General features: G+C 49.5%; 1 protein-coding gene across 2 annotated transcripts in view; it reads left to right on the forward strand.

Annotated features, from left to right (window-relative positions):
- ELK3 (ETS transcription factor ELK3) overlaps positions 1 to 16,849 on the forward strand; it is a 76,995-nt gene that overhangs the window by 42,592 nt on the left and 17,554 nt on the right. For both annotated transcript variants that reach the window (XM_017516272.2, XM_037733917.1), the window contains exon 3: positions 14,830 to 15,624. In XM_017516272.2, the coding sequence (XP_017371761.1) occupies positions 14,830 to 15,624 (795 nt within the window). The remainder of the gene's footprint in view (positions 1 to 14,829; positions 15,625 to 16,849) is intronic.

The raw sequence follows: 16,849 nt of genomic DNA on the forward strand, positions 1-16,849 counted from the left end.
AAAAAATTAGCTAGGTGTGGTGGTGGGTGTCTGTAATCCCAGCTACTCGAGAAGCTGAGGCGGGAGAATCACTTGAACCTGGGAGGCAGAGGTTGCAGTGAGCTGAGATTGCACCATTGCACTCCAGCCTGGGCAACAAGAGCAAAACTCCGTCTCAAAACAAACAGAAAGAAAGAAAAATCTGTGTCTCTTCTTACTCTTCTTGGCGTGGATCGTTTTACACCTCGATCGTACAGCCTTGATCTTCTTAGCCAGGTACCATGAATCCATTTCTCTCTGTGGGCCCGGGTTGGTCCTATCACACCTTCAGCATAAGGGTGGAGAGGGAAAAAGGATGGGCTCTGGTATTCCCATAAGGTGGGTGACTGTTTTCTGCTCACGAGACGCTGAAGACACAGGCTTTCCGTTGTTGCAGAAGGAGACCTGGAAGCTTTCACAAGCCCTCAGCCTCTTCTGTCCAGCAGCCTTTTTGTCCTTGTTGGCGGTGAACATTCAGCCCCAGGGGAGGCTGACAGCTCTGCTGGCTCCCTTCTCATCAAGAGATGAAACTGACGATAGGATGAGAAATCCTCCCGTCTCCACAGCAACCTCTTGGCTTAGCCTCACGATGTACTAAACAATCTTTACTTAATTGGAAGGGGTTTCGGGGAGAACAGTCAAGACAAAGTCATTGGCAACCTATTCCTGGAAGTAGAACGCATCACCTTCTTAACTTAATTGGATAATTCATTTTAAATTGGGTGTGCAATCACTACAAGAAAATGTTAGTATTAATAATACATGTCTGAGATCGACTGCCTCTGCCAAGAAGCCTGGCCCTGGCGGAATTCTTTGATTTCCCAAAATAAATTTTGCAAAGATAAAATGATGCTGTCAGAGTGGAGAAGGAACAAACATCCAGCAGACATTCATATCCCAGAACTTTCTAGAACACCTTTGTTGGTCATGGAATGTTAGGGAAGACCTGGACTCCCTTTGCGGTGTCTTATGGATCGAGGGGGCCCTCTGTGCCCAGCCCTGGGTGTGAGTGTTGAGGGCCTGGTATGTTTTGTCTTGTGTCTGTCTTTCCTACCATAGTAGCTAGTCAGATGGCTGGAAGTGTAACAGATGGCAATGGGGCTATTGCCTGGGGGCCCCGGGGGTGACCAGGGCCTCTCTCGCAAGCTTTGGTCCTGGAAGCTGCCTAGAGACCTGTGGAGTGGCCAAACCACCTCACGGAGGTCTTCCAATGTGGTCACATTGCCCTGGGAGATGGCAGCTGGCATTGGGGCCAGGCTGCTGCCAGTGGGGGGCTGCATGTTGACTAAGGCACGGCCTCTCTTGCACATGCTTCCAGGCCAGCTTCCCTGTGGCACCCAGTGTTCCCCCAAAACAGGGCAGTTGCTAAGAAACAGGGATGAGCCAGAGGCCCGGGAGCGCCGTCAACACCGTGTTGATGAGGATGCTTCTGCCAGGGGCTCAGCTGCCAAAGCTCCTGCGGCCTTGCCAGATTCACTTACGTCAGGCTGTTGCCTAGGCCCACACCGAGGGTGCGTTTGCCAGCATGAGCGTTCCTGCTTATGGGATTTTAGCTGCAGGAAAATGTAGTGGTTGTGTAGACAGACTCACAGAAACTCCAACATTCACAGCACAGCACCCACCTCCTGCCGTCCACCCACGCCTCAGCTGCTCCTCTGCACGGCCTCTTCCCCAGCCCTGCCTGCGCCCCTCCACGGCTCCTCTTAGTTCCCAGCCCGAGTTTATAGCATAAGGAAGGGAAGCTCACGTGTGTGGAGCATTTTGTTTGAAGTCGGGCACTGCGCTAGGTATTTTTACATCTATTAACTCATTTTCCAGTTCGTGATGCGCCAGTGCTGGTGGTCAGTATTGAGCCCATTTTAGAGGTGGGGAGGCTGAGTCTCCAAGGGGTGGAAGTCACGGACTCAAGAGGCAGCAGCAGGGCAGCGGCAAAGCTTTCAGACTAAGAGTGTCGACCCCCAAGGACCATGCCTGGGCTTCCAAAACTGGAGGGCGACACAGCTCCAGAGCCCTGGGCCCGACTTGAGTCCTGTATGCCTAGTGCTGCTGCTGCTGACCCCAAGGGCAGCCAGAGAGGAGAGACAGGCCCCCGGTATTTTTTAATTGAAATGACAGTGGAAAAACCACTGGCAAGATGATCTGAGTCAGCTGAGAATGTGAGTTCAAGTGGCCCCAGAACACCCCACACTTCCTACGGAAAGTACTGGAGTGTGGTGCTCCTGTACACGTGCGCCTCCCGGCTCCCGGCGGCCTCCAGGAAGGACTCCAAGCTCCCTCCACCATCCAGCTCCAACCCAACCTCCCTCCCTGCACCCCCACAGCTGGCCCCTGCCCCAGCATCTTCTCAGACCCCTTCCTTCCTCCTGCCCTTCCTGCCTGCTCACTCCAGGCCACCCTTCAGACTCCTCTCTGATTGCGCCTCCTCCAGCTGGTGCCTCACTTGGTGATGGCCGTCTCTGTCTCACAGCCCCTCCCAGAGGGACTTGGTTTCTGCCTCTCCCTTTTAGGGGGCCGCATGCTGGGTTTTCTTCCTGTTTCCTGCGTTCTGCAGTGCTGAGGGCGTGGCAGCACTAATCAAGCATAGTGGGGATGAGTAAAAAACAGCATCCTTCTCCATGGCACAGAAAGGAGTCTGTCACCTTGGAAAGTCACCCTGGAGAGGATCCAAGAAAGCATCTTGCCCTACCTACCCCTCCTTTAGCAGGTCAGGACCCTTGAGAGGAGGGGAGTGTTCCCAAGTAAACTGGTGACAAAGCCAGGATGAGAAGACACTCCCAGACCACCTGTGGCTCATGACACGCACTGCCCCGCCATGCCATCTGCCAGCACTGGAGGTGGTCACTCCTTACAGGAAGGTCAAGGTCAGTGTGAGCAGCTCCCCTACCCAGCAGGGGAAAGGGGAATATTTGCATTGGGGAGCAGTTGTTTATTTATTTATTTATTTATTTATTTATTTATTTATTTATTTATTTGATGGAGTCTCGCTCTGTCTCCCAGGCTGAAGTGCAGTGGTCCTTTCTTGGTTCACTGCAACCTCCATCTCCTGGGTTCTAGTGATTCCCCTGTCTCAGCCTCCTGAGTAGCTGGGACTATAGGTGCGCTACCATGCCCAGCTAATTTTTGTATTTTTAGTAGAGATGGAGTTTTACCTTGTTGGCCAGGCTGGTCTCGAACTCTTGACCTCAGGCGATCCACCTACCTTGGCCTCAAGTGCTGGAATTACAGGCGTGAGCCACCACCAGGCCTGAGCAGTTTTATGTTCTATCTTATTAACACTTAAAAGGCCTTTGAATAAAAGGACCCTTGAGCATTTAAGGAGAGCCAGGAGGGAGATGGGACTCCAGGTCCAGCCAAAAAGAGGGGGTGGAAAGAAAAATGCTGTGAACATCCAGCCAAAGCCTCCCGGGTCAGGGTGTCCTGCCAGGCCAGCAAGCCAGCCCTTCTCACCAGCACCCTCAGGGTGCCATGGGTACTCAGGCGCAGGGATGAGGAGCGCCTCAACTTCAGGCTGTCTGAATTTGGTGAGATAGTTCACGCTGCAGCTTACCAGTGCCAGAAGACAAAGAAACCTCAACCCAAACCACAAGCAGACCTCCCCTGGGAGTCCAGCAGAGTCGGCCAGTTCAGAGACAGAGTTCCAACCTTTGTTGGCAGCACATCATTCTTAGAAGTTTGGAACGGGCATGAGTGGGTGTGTGCATGTTTGTGAGTGCACAACCTCCAAAGTTCAGCTTTGCACAAGGAATGGTGCTGGTACCACCTAAACGCTGCTGGTGCCATCGCAGTGGGCACGGCCGCTGGCAATCCCGGGGTGACCCCAGGCTGTGCCTCCTCTGCTTGCTCAACAGAGATTATTATTACTATTTTTGAGATGGAGTGTCACCCTGTCACCCAGGCTGGAGTGCATTTGTGCGATCTTGGCTCACTGCAACTTTCGTCTCTTGGGTCCAAGCCATTCTTGTGCCTCAGCCTCCCGAGTAGCTGAGATTGCAGGCACCCACCACCACGCCCGGCTAATTTTTGTATTTTTAGTAGAGACGGGGTTTCACTATGTTGGATAGGATGGTCTCAATCTCCTGACCTCGTGATCCACCCACGTCAGCCTCCCAAAGTGCCGGGATTACAGGCATGAACCACTGCTCCTGGCCAAACAGAGATGACTTTAAGAAAGGGGTGTATTAGTTTCCCAGAGCTTTGGAACAAATGACCCCAAACTTGGTGGCTCAAAACAACAGAAATATATTCTCTGGAAGTTTGGGAAGCAAGAAGTGTGAAATCTAGGTGTCTCCAGGGCCCTGCACCCTCTGAAGGCCCTAGGGAAGAATCCCCCCTTGCCTCTTCCGGCTTCTCGTGGGCCCCAGCCACCCTTGGTGTCCTTGGCTTGGAGCTGCCACACTCTGTCTCTGCCTCCGTGTCCCATGGCCTTCTTCCCTGGGTGTGCCTTCATGTCTTCATGAGGACACAAGCCATTGACTTTGGTGCCTACTCTAAATCCAGGATGGTTCCATGTCGACATCTTGAACTAATTACACCTGTAAGGACTCTGTTTCCAAATCAGATCTCATTCTAAGGTCCTTGGTGGACATGAATCTGGCAGGGCCATTAGACTCATCGCAGAGGAGGGTGATGGGGGAAGATTGCCCTGGGTGAGAAGCAGCTCAGGTTGACGGGTCAGAGGAGGCTCGCTCTGCGGCCCAGGCTGGAGTGCAGTGGTGCATCTCGGCTCACTGCAACCTCTGCCTCCCGGCTTCAAGCAATTCTCCTGCTGAGGCTACTCCCCCGAGTAGCTGGGACTACAGGTGCACATCACCACATCCAGCTAGTTTTTGTATTTTTAGTAGAGATGGGGTTTCACCATGTTAGCCAGGATGGTCTTGATCTCTTGACCTCGTGACCTGCCTGCCTCGGCCTCCCAGAGTGCTGGGATTACAGGCATGAGCCACTGTGCCAAGCCAGATGCTCTTTAATAGCCGGATGTGGTGGCTCACGCTTGTAATCCCAGTACTTTAGGGAGGCCAAGGTGATAGGATTGCATGAGCCTGTGAGTTCAAGATTGTAAGATGCTCTTTAGTGGGGGGTGGATGTGAGGCGAAGCCTACCCCCCAGACATTTGTAGCAGAGTCTAGTATGGCCAGCTAACTGCCCACTGTCCCTTCTGCTTCCGATGGCGGAGACAGAGCAGAAGCAGGGCATGTCACAGCCCATCCAAGCTGCTGTGGGGCACTTCAAGGACAGAAGCCAGCTTCACTCCTCTGTGCCTCAGAGCCTGGCACAGGCCCTCCCAGAGGAGAGTGTGTATTCAATCTTCATTGAAAGCCGGATGTGGTGGCTCAAACCTATAGTCCCAGCTACTCGGGAGACTGAGGCTGGAGGACCGCTTGAGCCCAGGAGCTCCAGGCTGCAGCGTGTAACAGTCATGCCTGTGAATAGCCACTGCACTCCAGTCTGGGCAATGCCAGCAGGACCCCATCTCTAAAAAACAAAAACAATGTTTGCTGAAAGAATGTTTGCTTGTTGGAGAGATACAGTGACTACTTGTTCTAACTTTGGAGAAAGGACACTTCAGGTTTCATATCAGGAAAGAGTGAGTCACACTGTGGTCTGGATGGGAACCCAAAAGCAGGCATTGAAGAAAATGTGTTGGCCAGGAAGCCGCAGCCTGGAGACACTGTTCTGCTCCATGGGGGTGGTGTGAACTCAGCTGGGAGCCCCGGGTCCTGCCTCTGTGATCATTGTGAGGCTAACAGGAGATCATGCGCGAGCATTCTGTAAACTGTAAAGTGAGGTGCCCATCCAAGCAATTTTCCTGGAAGCCAGAAGAAAATGAAAAGTGTGATATAATGAGCAATGTGTCCTATTAGTTTACTGCACGTTAAGCAAAATTCACTGGGTGAGGGGTCATGTTTTAAGGACTTCTATGAGTGAGGGACTGACTACACTGAGTCTTTAGAAAAAACTAGCCTATGGGGGCCGGGTGCAGTGGCTCATGCCTGATCCCAGCATGTTGGGAGGCCGAGGCGGGTGGATCACGGTGTCATTAGTTCGAGACCAGCCTGACCAACATGGTGAAACCCTATCTCTACTAAAAATAAAAAAATTAGCTGGGCATGGTGGCACACGACTGTAATCCCAGCTACTCAGGAGGCTGAGGCAGAAGAATGGCTTGAACCCCGGTGGCGGAGGTTACAGTGAGCTGAGATCACGCCACTGCACTCCAGCCTTCGTGACAGAGCGAGACTCCGTCTCAAAAAAAGAAAAAGAAAGAAAGAAATAGCCTATGGGGTATTTTTATTCCCATTTTAGGGGTGAGTAAACTGAGACCTGTGTAGATGTTCAGTAAGTTTCCCAAGGTCATAGGAAGCAGAGAGGCTGGAATTCAAGCCCAGATCTGTTCACCCCAGCATTGGTTCCATGTAACATATGACCCATCAAGGCTCCTGGCCTGTGTGCCCTGGTGTGAGCTGCTGCTGGGCACAGGGCTGGGGACAGTCGGGGGAGCTCAGCAGTGGGTGCCATCACTGGGCTGTGTATGGTGGATGCGAGCTTCCTGTTGTTTCCCTGTCACCCTCGTCATTTGGATGGCGTGCCACTTAGAGGTCGGCTGCTTATGTCCAATCTGCTGCAGTGGGACTGCTGGGTCCCTGGTGCCTCCTGCTAGGGTGGCCCTCCAAAGCTACCTTCTCTACCCTGTGGCTTGGCAGAGGCAGTTCTATTCCTGGGTAATGAACAGACCTTACGGAAGATTGGTCTCTTCCGCCCAAGGAGCTAGAAATAACTTGTTAAGCAAGGCCCATGCTTTCTCAGCAAGAGCTGGCTTTCCCAGGCACTCTGCAGTTAGCCCCACGATTACTCTGGAATGCAGAGACCCCGTGGCCCTGATGGGTTTCCTTTAGCAGCAGCCTCCACTTCCAAATGCAGCCGCTTTCTGGAAGAGGGTGTGGTGGGGGAACAGAAGTGGCTTAGGTCCTGGCAGTAGATACAATCGGGTTCAAACTTTGGCTCCACCAGTTACAAGCTGTGTGATCCTGGACTAGTCAGCTTTTTAGTTCCTATTTCTTTCTCTTAAAATTCTTAATTTGGCAAGTAATACATATCAAATATATATATATATTTTTTAGTCGGAGTTTTGCTCTTGCTGCCCAGGCTGGAGTGCAATGATGCAATCTCGGCTCACTGCAACTTCTGCCTCCCAGGTTCAAGCGATTCTCCTGTCTCAGCCTCCCGAGTTGCTGGGATTACAGGCATGAGCCACCACGTGAGGCTAATTTTGTATTTTTAGTAGAGACGGGGTTTCTCCATGTTGGTCAGCCTGGTCTCAAACTCCCGACCTCAGGTGATCTGCCCACCTCGGCCTTCCAAAGTGCTGGGATTACAGGTGTGAGCCACACCACACCTGGCCTTCAAATACATATTTTTTTTAATGTGAAAATGCACACAAGCAAAAAGAAATGCGAAAAATCACTGTTAAATTTTATTTACGTCTTTCAAGATTAATTTTTCTATCTTTATTTAAACATATGCATATATACAATAGAAAACATAAATATATATGCAATAGAAAATTACTTCATTAAAATAGTGGAATTATCTCATTCATACTGTTGTTTTTTCACCTAATATATATTTAAAGGTCTGGGAAAGTGTTAGCAACACCATGTCCCCTGACATAGCTCCATGGTATTCCATCATATGGCTCTCTCAATATTCAGCCTACCCTCTGGTGGTGGGCAGGTGGATATAACCTCGGTGTTCAGGGGGACCTTGGCTTCTCCATCTCTGCAATGGGATAGCAGTACCCATTCTGCAAGGCAGCTGTGTGCGCTCAGCATGCGGCTGGCCCTCATAAATGCTGGCTTCTTTCCGTGTTCTTTCTCTGCACTGGTTCCTTTCACATAGGGGATCTACCACGATAACATGAGTGAGCCACAAATCAATGCATCATCTCGTGTGTCTGCCCAGCACCTGAACTGGTTCCCGCCTCAGGGGTCTCAGTGACAGTGGCTCAGGGCCAGCAGCTTCCCGTTGGCTCCTCCCAGGAGCCCTGAGCCGAGGCCAGGCCCAAGCAGAGGCGGCAAAGTTGCGCTTCTCCCTCCCAGTCTGGGCAGCATGGTTCTGCTCTGAGAGGCCACGGGGAGCAGTTGAGATGAGCTGGGTGCCTGGTTAGCGTCCACACCACCTTTCGGAGCCTGACGTGTGGCCTCTTGTCTGCAGGCTGCCATCAGCGTCTAAGCAGAGCACGTGGATCTGGCAGTTCACATCTGCAGCTCCCTGCGTCCCCCTCCTCCAATACCCCCAAATTAATTGGATTGTGTGAGGTTCTCCGTTAAAGTGGATGTCAAGTGCTGGCCTTGTTAAGCACAATGTAATATAAGCCTTGTATCTCTTGTCCGAACCCAACTAAATAAAAACAGCATGTTTCCCCTGCACAGTTGAGATATGTAAACCAGATGTAATTCTGCCTGCTGTACGACTGAGCATGTTACCCAGAACTTTGGATAAAGCTAACAGAATATGCAGTCTTCTGTGAGGATTAATTTTGTCTATTAAATTGTCATTAGGGCTGACAGAGGGTGATGTTTAGGTTTTGTTCTGTTTTTGCTTAAATGGAGTGTAAAAATAATGAGAATACCAATAGCTAGTATATGCCATGGGGCCTGTCATGCATGGATATTTCAGACGTTCTCATTGAAGCTGCACGTGAATGTCTCATTCAGTCCCATGAGGCAGATGGATCAGTCCCCATTTTATAGATGAGGAAACTGAGGCATTGAACTCAGGAAGTGACTTGGGAGCCCCTCCTTTTAATCCCCGCAGCAGCCCTTGTGATAGGGTCAAGTGGGTACTTATTGGAAAGGTCCCCTGCTCTGTCCCCCTCACCCAGTGCAGGGGTTAAGAAAGGCCTGTTTGAGGCCGGGCGCGGTGGCACACGCCTGTAATAATCCCAGCACTTTGGGGAGCTGAGGAAGGCGGATCACCTGAGGTCAGGTGTTCGAGACCAGGCTGATCAACATGGAGAAACCCCATCTCTACTAAATATACAAAATTAGCCAAGCATGGTGTTGCATGCCTATAAGCCCAGCTACTCAGGAGGCCGAGGCAGGAGAATCACTTGAACCCAGGAGGTGGAGATTGCAGTGAGCCGAGATTCTGCCACTGCACTCCAGCCTGGTGACAGAGCAAGACTCCGTCTCAAAGAAAAAAAATAAAAAGGTAACTCTAATTCCATATGCATCTTTTCATTACCTAACACTGCATATACTTATAAATGACAGAACTTATTGAAATATTTCTCATCTGTCTGCTGCTTGGGATTATTTATAGGCTCCTTCCTCTTCAAAGGGCAGAGTGGACTCTACGTGTCTGTGCGTGTTTGTGTGTGTACATACTTAAACACACTGTGGACACCCATACCTGTTCTTATAGGTGTGCTTGTGACCTGTCAGGGTAACAGCACTGAAATGGAAATGAAAATACGACCTGCTCTCTTGGCATTTTCTATGCAATTAAAGTGGGATCGTCCCTCTCATGGGATGCCTTGGTCCCCAGAGGTGGTTGGAGGGTTGGGAAGGGTTCTTTTGCACAAGTGTGCCCGGAATCCTGTCCCAAATGGACTGCTTGCCCTTTTGGCTACTGCATTCTCAAAATGGCAACTTGGCCAGGGTGACAGTGAGCTTAATTTTGGTATCCAGCCTTCCTCTTTCGCCTGGAACTGCCACTGAGGTCTGTTTTAAGGGGATGTTGCTTTTTACCCTCACTAAAATTGGTCCCATCCTTGCTGCCCGGAACCTTACATGGAATGCCTGCCAGGCAAAGAGGCTGCCCTTTTGCAAATACATATTTAATGGGAAATTACAAAGAGGCTGGTCCCACCCGTGTAAGGGGGAAGCGGATGTGTGTAACACTCTCTCGAAAACCACGCTGGACACACACTCAGCTCTACCCGTCACAGACCAGCCTTGCTCAGGTTACCAGGCAACTGTGAGCAACAAATACTTGTGAGTCTGGGACTGAAGGGATGGAAACCAGACTTTTTCTAAATATCCTCATCACTTACCATAATAAGAGCTCCTGACCAACTGTTCTTGTGTCTCGGGCTGCCTAAGTTGGGCTGAGTCTTGTGTCACCCTTCATGGTAGCCAGGAGCTCAGGAGTCACATTGCCTGGGTGCTGTCTGCTCTCTCTAGGTACAAGCTTGCCACAGTGTCTAGTTTATACTTCCTGAGCCTCAGTCTGCTCATCTCCAAAATGGGGATAATAATCATTCCGGTCTGCGAGAGGATGAAGTGAGTTGATGTTTGTCAGGTTCTTAGAAGATAGCCTGACAAATAATACATGCTCAGCAAATACTAGCTTGTATTATTCCTGACACTGAGTCTTCTCAACAAACTGTGTTGGAAGGAGACTTCCCTCTGGAAGCCACAGAGAGAGCTTCCAACATACAGGCCGCTGCTCTTGGGGGCAGCCCTGGAAGATAAGTAAGAAGGGGCTGTCCGTTCAGCTGCAGGGACACACGTCCTCTGAGCCCACGCTCTTCCTAATCCTCCAGCCACGGGCACTGCTGTGGGGGGCTTTCTTTACTGGCTTCCTCGTGTAGGGGACGTCCCGGGTGCTGGGTCACTGGGCTGCATTATTCTGACTCACTCTGCCTAGCCCTGCCCTCTTCTCTTCCCCATTCCATTCTTAGCCTTCACCCCTGGCAGGTTTCCAGGTAGCCAGATCGAATCTGTCTTTCCCATGGTCTCCAGAGAAGCACGACCTGCCTCAGTTCTTTCCAGTGGCTGTCACTTCACCTTTTGGCCAGCTATTGTGTCCATCCCCGTCACTGTGTAACCTTTCCCCAGAAAACTCTGGGTGTCTCTCTGCTCCCCCCGCAGAGGCTGCAGCTACCGAAGGGCCCTTCCCAGCGTCTCCCCCAACTTTCTTTTTCTTTTTTTTGAGTCAGTCTTGCTCTGTCACCCAGGCTGGAGTGCAATGGCTGGCGTGATCTCCACCACAACCTCCACCTCCTGGGTTCAAGCAATTCTCCTGCCTCAGCCTCCGGAGTATCTGGGATTGCAGGCCTGAGCTACCATGCCCAGCTAATTTTTGTATTTTTAGTAGAGACAGGGTTTTAGCATGTTGGCCAGGCTGGCTTCGAACTCCTGACTCAGGTGATCCGCCCGCCTCGGCCTCCCAAAGTGCTGGGATTACAGGTGTGAGCCACTGCGCCCGGCTGCATCTCCCTTTTTATATTAAGAGTAGGGGTTGGCATGTTAGGACAGTCGCTGTCTAGCTATAGGAAGTTCCCACTCTCTTCTCCTTAAACACGTAAAATACTTGATTCTGTATGTTCTTTTCTTTAAAACCAGCTTCATTAAGACACAATTCACATGCCACACAATTCATCCACTTACTGTGTACAGTTCAGTGGCTCTGAGTAGAGAGTTCTGCATCCATCACCATAATCCACTTTAGAACGTTTTCATTACCCCAAAAGAAACCCACGCCTCCTTCCTTCCGTCTCTCTTAGCTCTAGGTAACCATACTCTACTTTCTGTTTTTTTTTATGGATTTCATGATTCTGGACATTTTATATGAATAGAATAATATGTGACCTTTATCATGTAATATCTGGCTGCTTTCACTTTGCAGTGCATCATAGAATAGTATATTCTATTCTATGGCTCATGCCTGTAATGCCAGCACTTTGGGAGGTCAAGGCAGGCAGATCACCTGAGATCAGGAGTTCAAAACCAGCCTGGCCAATGTGGTGAAACCCCGTTTCTACAAAAATACAGAAATTAGCTGGGCATGATGGTGGGTGCCTGTAATCCCCTGTACTTGGGAGGCTGGGGCAGGTGAATTGCTTGAACCCAGGAGGCAGAGGTTGCAGTGAGCCAAGATCGCGCCACCACACTCTAGCCTGGGTGACAGAGTGAAACTCTGTCTCAAAAAAAAAAACAAAAAACAAACTGTGATGCTAAGTAATGAATTTGAGACCCATTATGTTATATTTGTTCCTTACTATTCCATAGTATAGTAATTCATCATTCCTCAAATAATGAATTCTAGGCCCCAGTCATGTTGTAGCAGATTTATTCTTTACTGCAACTGGGTAATATTCTATTGTAAGGATGCGCAACTTTTCATTTGTCCTTTTGCTGGTGGGTCAACATGTGGGTTGTTCCTCATGTTCTTTTTAACACGGCAAGGCCTGATGATCTGTCTGAGGTTGCTTTTCAGTTCCCAACCATTTTTTGAGCAAGGGAGACATTTTTGGTCATTTTTTTCACAGCCCTAAATTATTTCCTGATGCGCCCATGAATGTAATCCCACCTTAGACACAATGTTATAAACCTGTAAGAAAATTAAAGGTTTTTTGAAAAAATAAAAAACAATTAGTTTTTAAGATTTGTTAGAAGAAATGATTCAGATAATTTTTCTTTTGTGTTTTTATTTTGGCTCTAAATAAAACGTTTATAGAAGTTTGTCTTTTGTGTAATTATTTAGCCTCTAAAAATTCACTCGGTTTAGTTCAAACTGGCTGAGGGAAAAAAGAAAGTTTTCCCTCAGGGAGGAAAATATTATGAGCTAAAACTAAAAATACCTTAGGATTTTAGCAAAGGAAGCATTAGCACGCCAGGCCGGCACGCTGTCTTTTTAATAGGAACTGACTCTGGGTCAGGTGGGCCCAATGACACCCTGATTTAATTTATTTCCTGCTGGGAGCCGATGTTCCCGGGCACGTTTTCTGACGCAGAGCACTCGGCAGATACGCTGCTTACGAGGCCCAGGTGGAAAACCTTTAAGTTTCCCACGTTTCTCTGAAGGTTTGTAAGCGCTGTTCAGCTTCGAGTGGTAGTGTGAGTGTGAGGTCGCTGGCGTAAATGGGACTCCACAGGTTAAATTGCAGGTGGGAGCCCCAGGATGCAGCAGGGTGGCCGCAGCCACTGGAGCTGCTCTTCGGCCTTGACTGTAATGGAAGGTGCCCTCGGCATCGGCCTGCGTGCAGGTGCTCAGCGAAGTCTCTTCACGGCTCCGTGTATGGGATCTCCTGTGCTGAATGGGGCCCTTAAATGTGCCCTTTGCTCCCATCATTTAAGTGGGAGAAAAGGCAAATCAGAACATCGTTATGTAAAGGATGGCAGTTAGACACATGTATTTAGAACCACACTATGATTTCAAAAAGGACATCAGCATTCAGTTCAATTTCATGTCTATTAGGGGGATATTTGATTCTCTCCCCCTAAACGTGTGTGGGACTGTGAAAAAGCTTAGGCTTTAGAACCAGTGGATCTTGGTGGTTGTTGGGCAAACAGCTCCCCATCTCTGGGATCTTGTTTGTGTCAGAAGGATGACACCCTCCACCTCTAGCAGGGCTAGTGTGGGGATCCAGTGAGGTGGTTTATGTACAAGCTCTGGTACAGAAGACAGGCACTCAATCAGAGCTGGTTCTAAAGCTCTTCTCGAAATGATCTTTTTTTAACCCTCACTCATACCCAAGTTTTAGGTGGAACAGTTTCTAAGGAAACAGAGTCCTTTTCCCATAGGATGGTGCTGGGTTTTTGTGCTTGGGAGAGACCATCTTTGTCTCTCTCAGCCTCAAGATTCATCCATAGGGCAAGGCATACAGCAAGCATTTGGTAGGTAAATATAGAATCCAGTGGCTTTGGCAGGGAATTCATGTATCCATTTAATAAAGAACGGCACAGCATTTAATATATAATCCCTTCTCCCAAAGGGCTGCAAAAACTTTTGCAATGATTATTGCTTTTCGTTGATATCCTAATGTTTGAGGACCGCAGCCATAAACTGAAGAGCCAGAAGTAGACATCAGCAACTAAAAATACTGTCTGTGAATGTCACAGATATTCAGAGTAGACTGTTTTTCCTCCAGTGGCTTTCTTTGAAAAAATAAATAAAAAGGAAAAATATGACTACATGAGTTAAGAAAACATTGTAGTGTTTGATGATGATAACTTGCATTTTATAATGCTTTCCAGCTTACAGAATGCTTTCGCATTATTATTTCATTGAATTCTTCTGACTCCCAGAGGTAGGTAAGACAATACCGTGTTTGGTTAAGGAAGTGCTGCCTTTTCCTCTTCACCTACCAGGTGTCTGTCTGCATGAGATACGGAAGTGCTCTAAGCTTATTTTCCTAATTTTTAAAATAGGAATCACAACACCTTCCTTTTAGGATTGGCTGTTCAGATTGTAGGAGATCAGGTCTGAATAATCCCATCCCCATAGTAAGGGCTTCATAAATGGCAGCTGTTACTATGTTATTACATAGAATAATCCTCATCGGACCAAGGCGGGGGGATTGCTTGGGTCCAGGAGTTTGAGACCAGCCTGAGCAACAAAGTGAGATGCTGTCTCTACAAAAAATAAAAATATATATGTAAGTGGGGCATGGTGGCATGCATCTGTAGTCCCAGCCATTCAGGAGGTGGAGGCAGGAGGATCACTTGAGTCCAGGAGGTCGAGGCTGCAGTGAGCCCTGTTCGCACCACTGCACTCCAGCCTGGGCGACAGAGTGAAACCTTGTCTAAAAAATCATCATCATTGTCATCATCATCATCTTCCTTTCTTGACAGATGAGGAAACTCAAAGTGGCACTTGCTAAAGATCACAACCCTAGTAATGGCAGAACTGGAATGCACGTCTAATTCTCCTGCTTCCAACTTTATTCCTATTTCTTCTCCTTAGCCAAGAATGTGTATCAGAAACATTTTGGTGCTTCCACCAGCGACATTCACCATTATCATGAGCGTTTACATGGTTTCTCGGGCGCACTCATATTTTCAGTGTCTGCTTTTGTATTTGCAGAACATCATCAAGAAGGTGATCGGGCAGAAGTTTGTGTACAAGTTCGTCTCTTTCCCGGAGATCCTGAAGATGGATCCTCATGCGGTGGAGATCAGCCGGGAGAGCCTTCTGCTGCAGGACAGCGACTGCAAGGCATCTCCTGAGGGCCGCGAGGCTCACAAACACAGCCTGGCCACCCTCAAAAGCACCAGCCGCAATGAATACATCCACTCAGGCCTGTACTCGTCCTTCACCATCAATTCCCTGCAGAACCCACCAGACGCCTTCAAGGCCATCAAGACGGAGAAGCTGGAGGAGCCGCCCGAAGACAGCCCCCCCGTGGAAGAAGTGAGGACTGTGATCAGGTTTGTGACCAATAAAACCGACAAGCATGTCACCAGGCCGGTGGTGTCCCTGCCTTCCACATCAGAGGCTGCGGCGGCGTCCGCCTTCCTGGCCTCGTCCGTCTCGGCCAAGATCTCCTCTTTAATGTTGCCAAACGCTGCCAGTATTTCGTCTGCCTCACCCTTCTCATCTCGGTCCCCGTCCCTGTCCCCCAACTCGCCCCTCCCTTCTGAACACAGAAGCCTCTTCCTGGAGGCCGCCTGCCATGACTCCGATTCCCTGGAGCCCTTGAACCTGTCATCGGGCTCCAAGACCAAGTCTCCATCTCTTCCCCCAAAGGCCAAAAAACCCAAAGGCTTGGAAATCTCAGCGCCCCCACTGGTGCTCTCCGGCACTGACATTGGCTCCATCGCCCTCAACAGCCCAGCCCTCCCCTCGGGATCCCTCACCCCAGCCTTCTTCACCGCACAGGTAAGAGTCATTCCTGTCTTCTGGCCACAGCCAGCCTCAGTGGCTTAGCAAAAAAGAGCCACTACAGCAACTTCCTTCTATCCCTCAAAATGCGGTCCTATGACTCACGTACCAGAGTCACTGTGTAAATTTGAAGGGAAGTTGCTTTTCCATCCTCAGACCAAGGGGCGCACACGACACAGGGCTTGGTGTCAGCTCTAGTGGGAGGGCTGGATTGGTTCTTGCTTTTAGTGGCCTGCAGCGACCATCGGTGGAACACACGCACTGGCTGACAAAGCAGATCTCACCAGCGATTCCCTAGGGAAAGCTGAGAGGGCTAGTTTACATTTCAGGAGGCACTTGGGCTTTATGAAATTTATATGGCAGATCTTCTCTGGGGGCACTTAATAAGGAGCCATTTGTGTTCTGTTAAGAAAATAGTTGTCAACTGGTACCACCATTTTATCTGTCAATGTGGTATGCGGTTGTCAGGTAGGTGATAAGGAACAAAGGGGCCACCCCAAACAGCTGCTTCGATAAAAGCAGCGCCGCTCTGAGAAAGCCCCATCTGCAGCACTGCGGAGAGGAAAGCAAACTTGCAGAGCCAAAAAAGCCTGTCGTTATAAATCCCAAGGAGAAAGCAGCCTTTTCCTTTAAAGCAAATACTCAGATGCTCTTGTTCAGCAGACAGTTGCCGCGCAAAGGCATAGTAGGTGCTGGGAAACCATATTTCTGCTTCCCCTTGAAAAGTGGATGCAATTTTAGTGGCAGAGGTTAAAGGAATATTCGTTTTAGGTTCACAGGCCTGGATTCAGTTCCTGGCTACACTGCTTCCTAGGAGTGGGACTGTGGCGGTTGCTCTCTGGGCCGGGTGCCACATGCGGAAATGGATTACTGTAAGGATGAATGGGACCATAGCCAGGCTTCGTGAGCTAGCGACACCTGGTAGCATTGTTACCGCAGAGCGGCACCCATCCCCTCCCTCTGTAATCTCATCGTAGTTGTCTTTGTTGTCACCAGCAGCAGCCTCGGCAGCATATGACGGGCTCCCCATGTGCGCCAGGCGCTGCTCCAGACACTTGACATGCATTGCCTTGTTTTTCATAGCAGCCCTGTGATGTGGATACAGGTTGAGTGTCCTGTTTCCAAAATGCTTGTGACCAGAATTGTTTCCGAGTTCAGATCTTTTCAGATTTGGGAATATTTGTATGATACTTGCCAGTTGAACATCCCACATCTGAAAAAT

Source organism: Cebus imitator, unplaced genomic scaffold, assembly GCF_001604975.1.
Source record: "Cebus imitator isolate Cc_AM_T3 unplaced genomic scaffold, Cebus_imitator-1.0 Scaffold18, whole genome shotgun sequence".
Lineage (NCBI taxonomy): Eukaryota > Metazoa > Chordata > Mammalia > Primates > Cebidae > Cebus > Cebus imitator.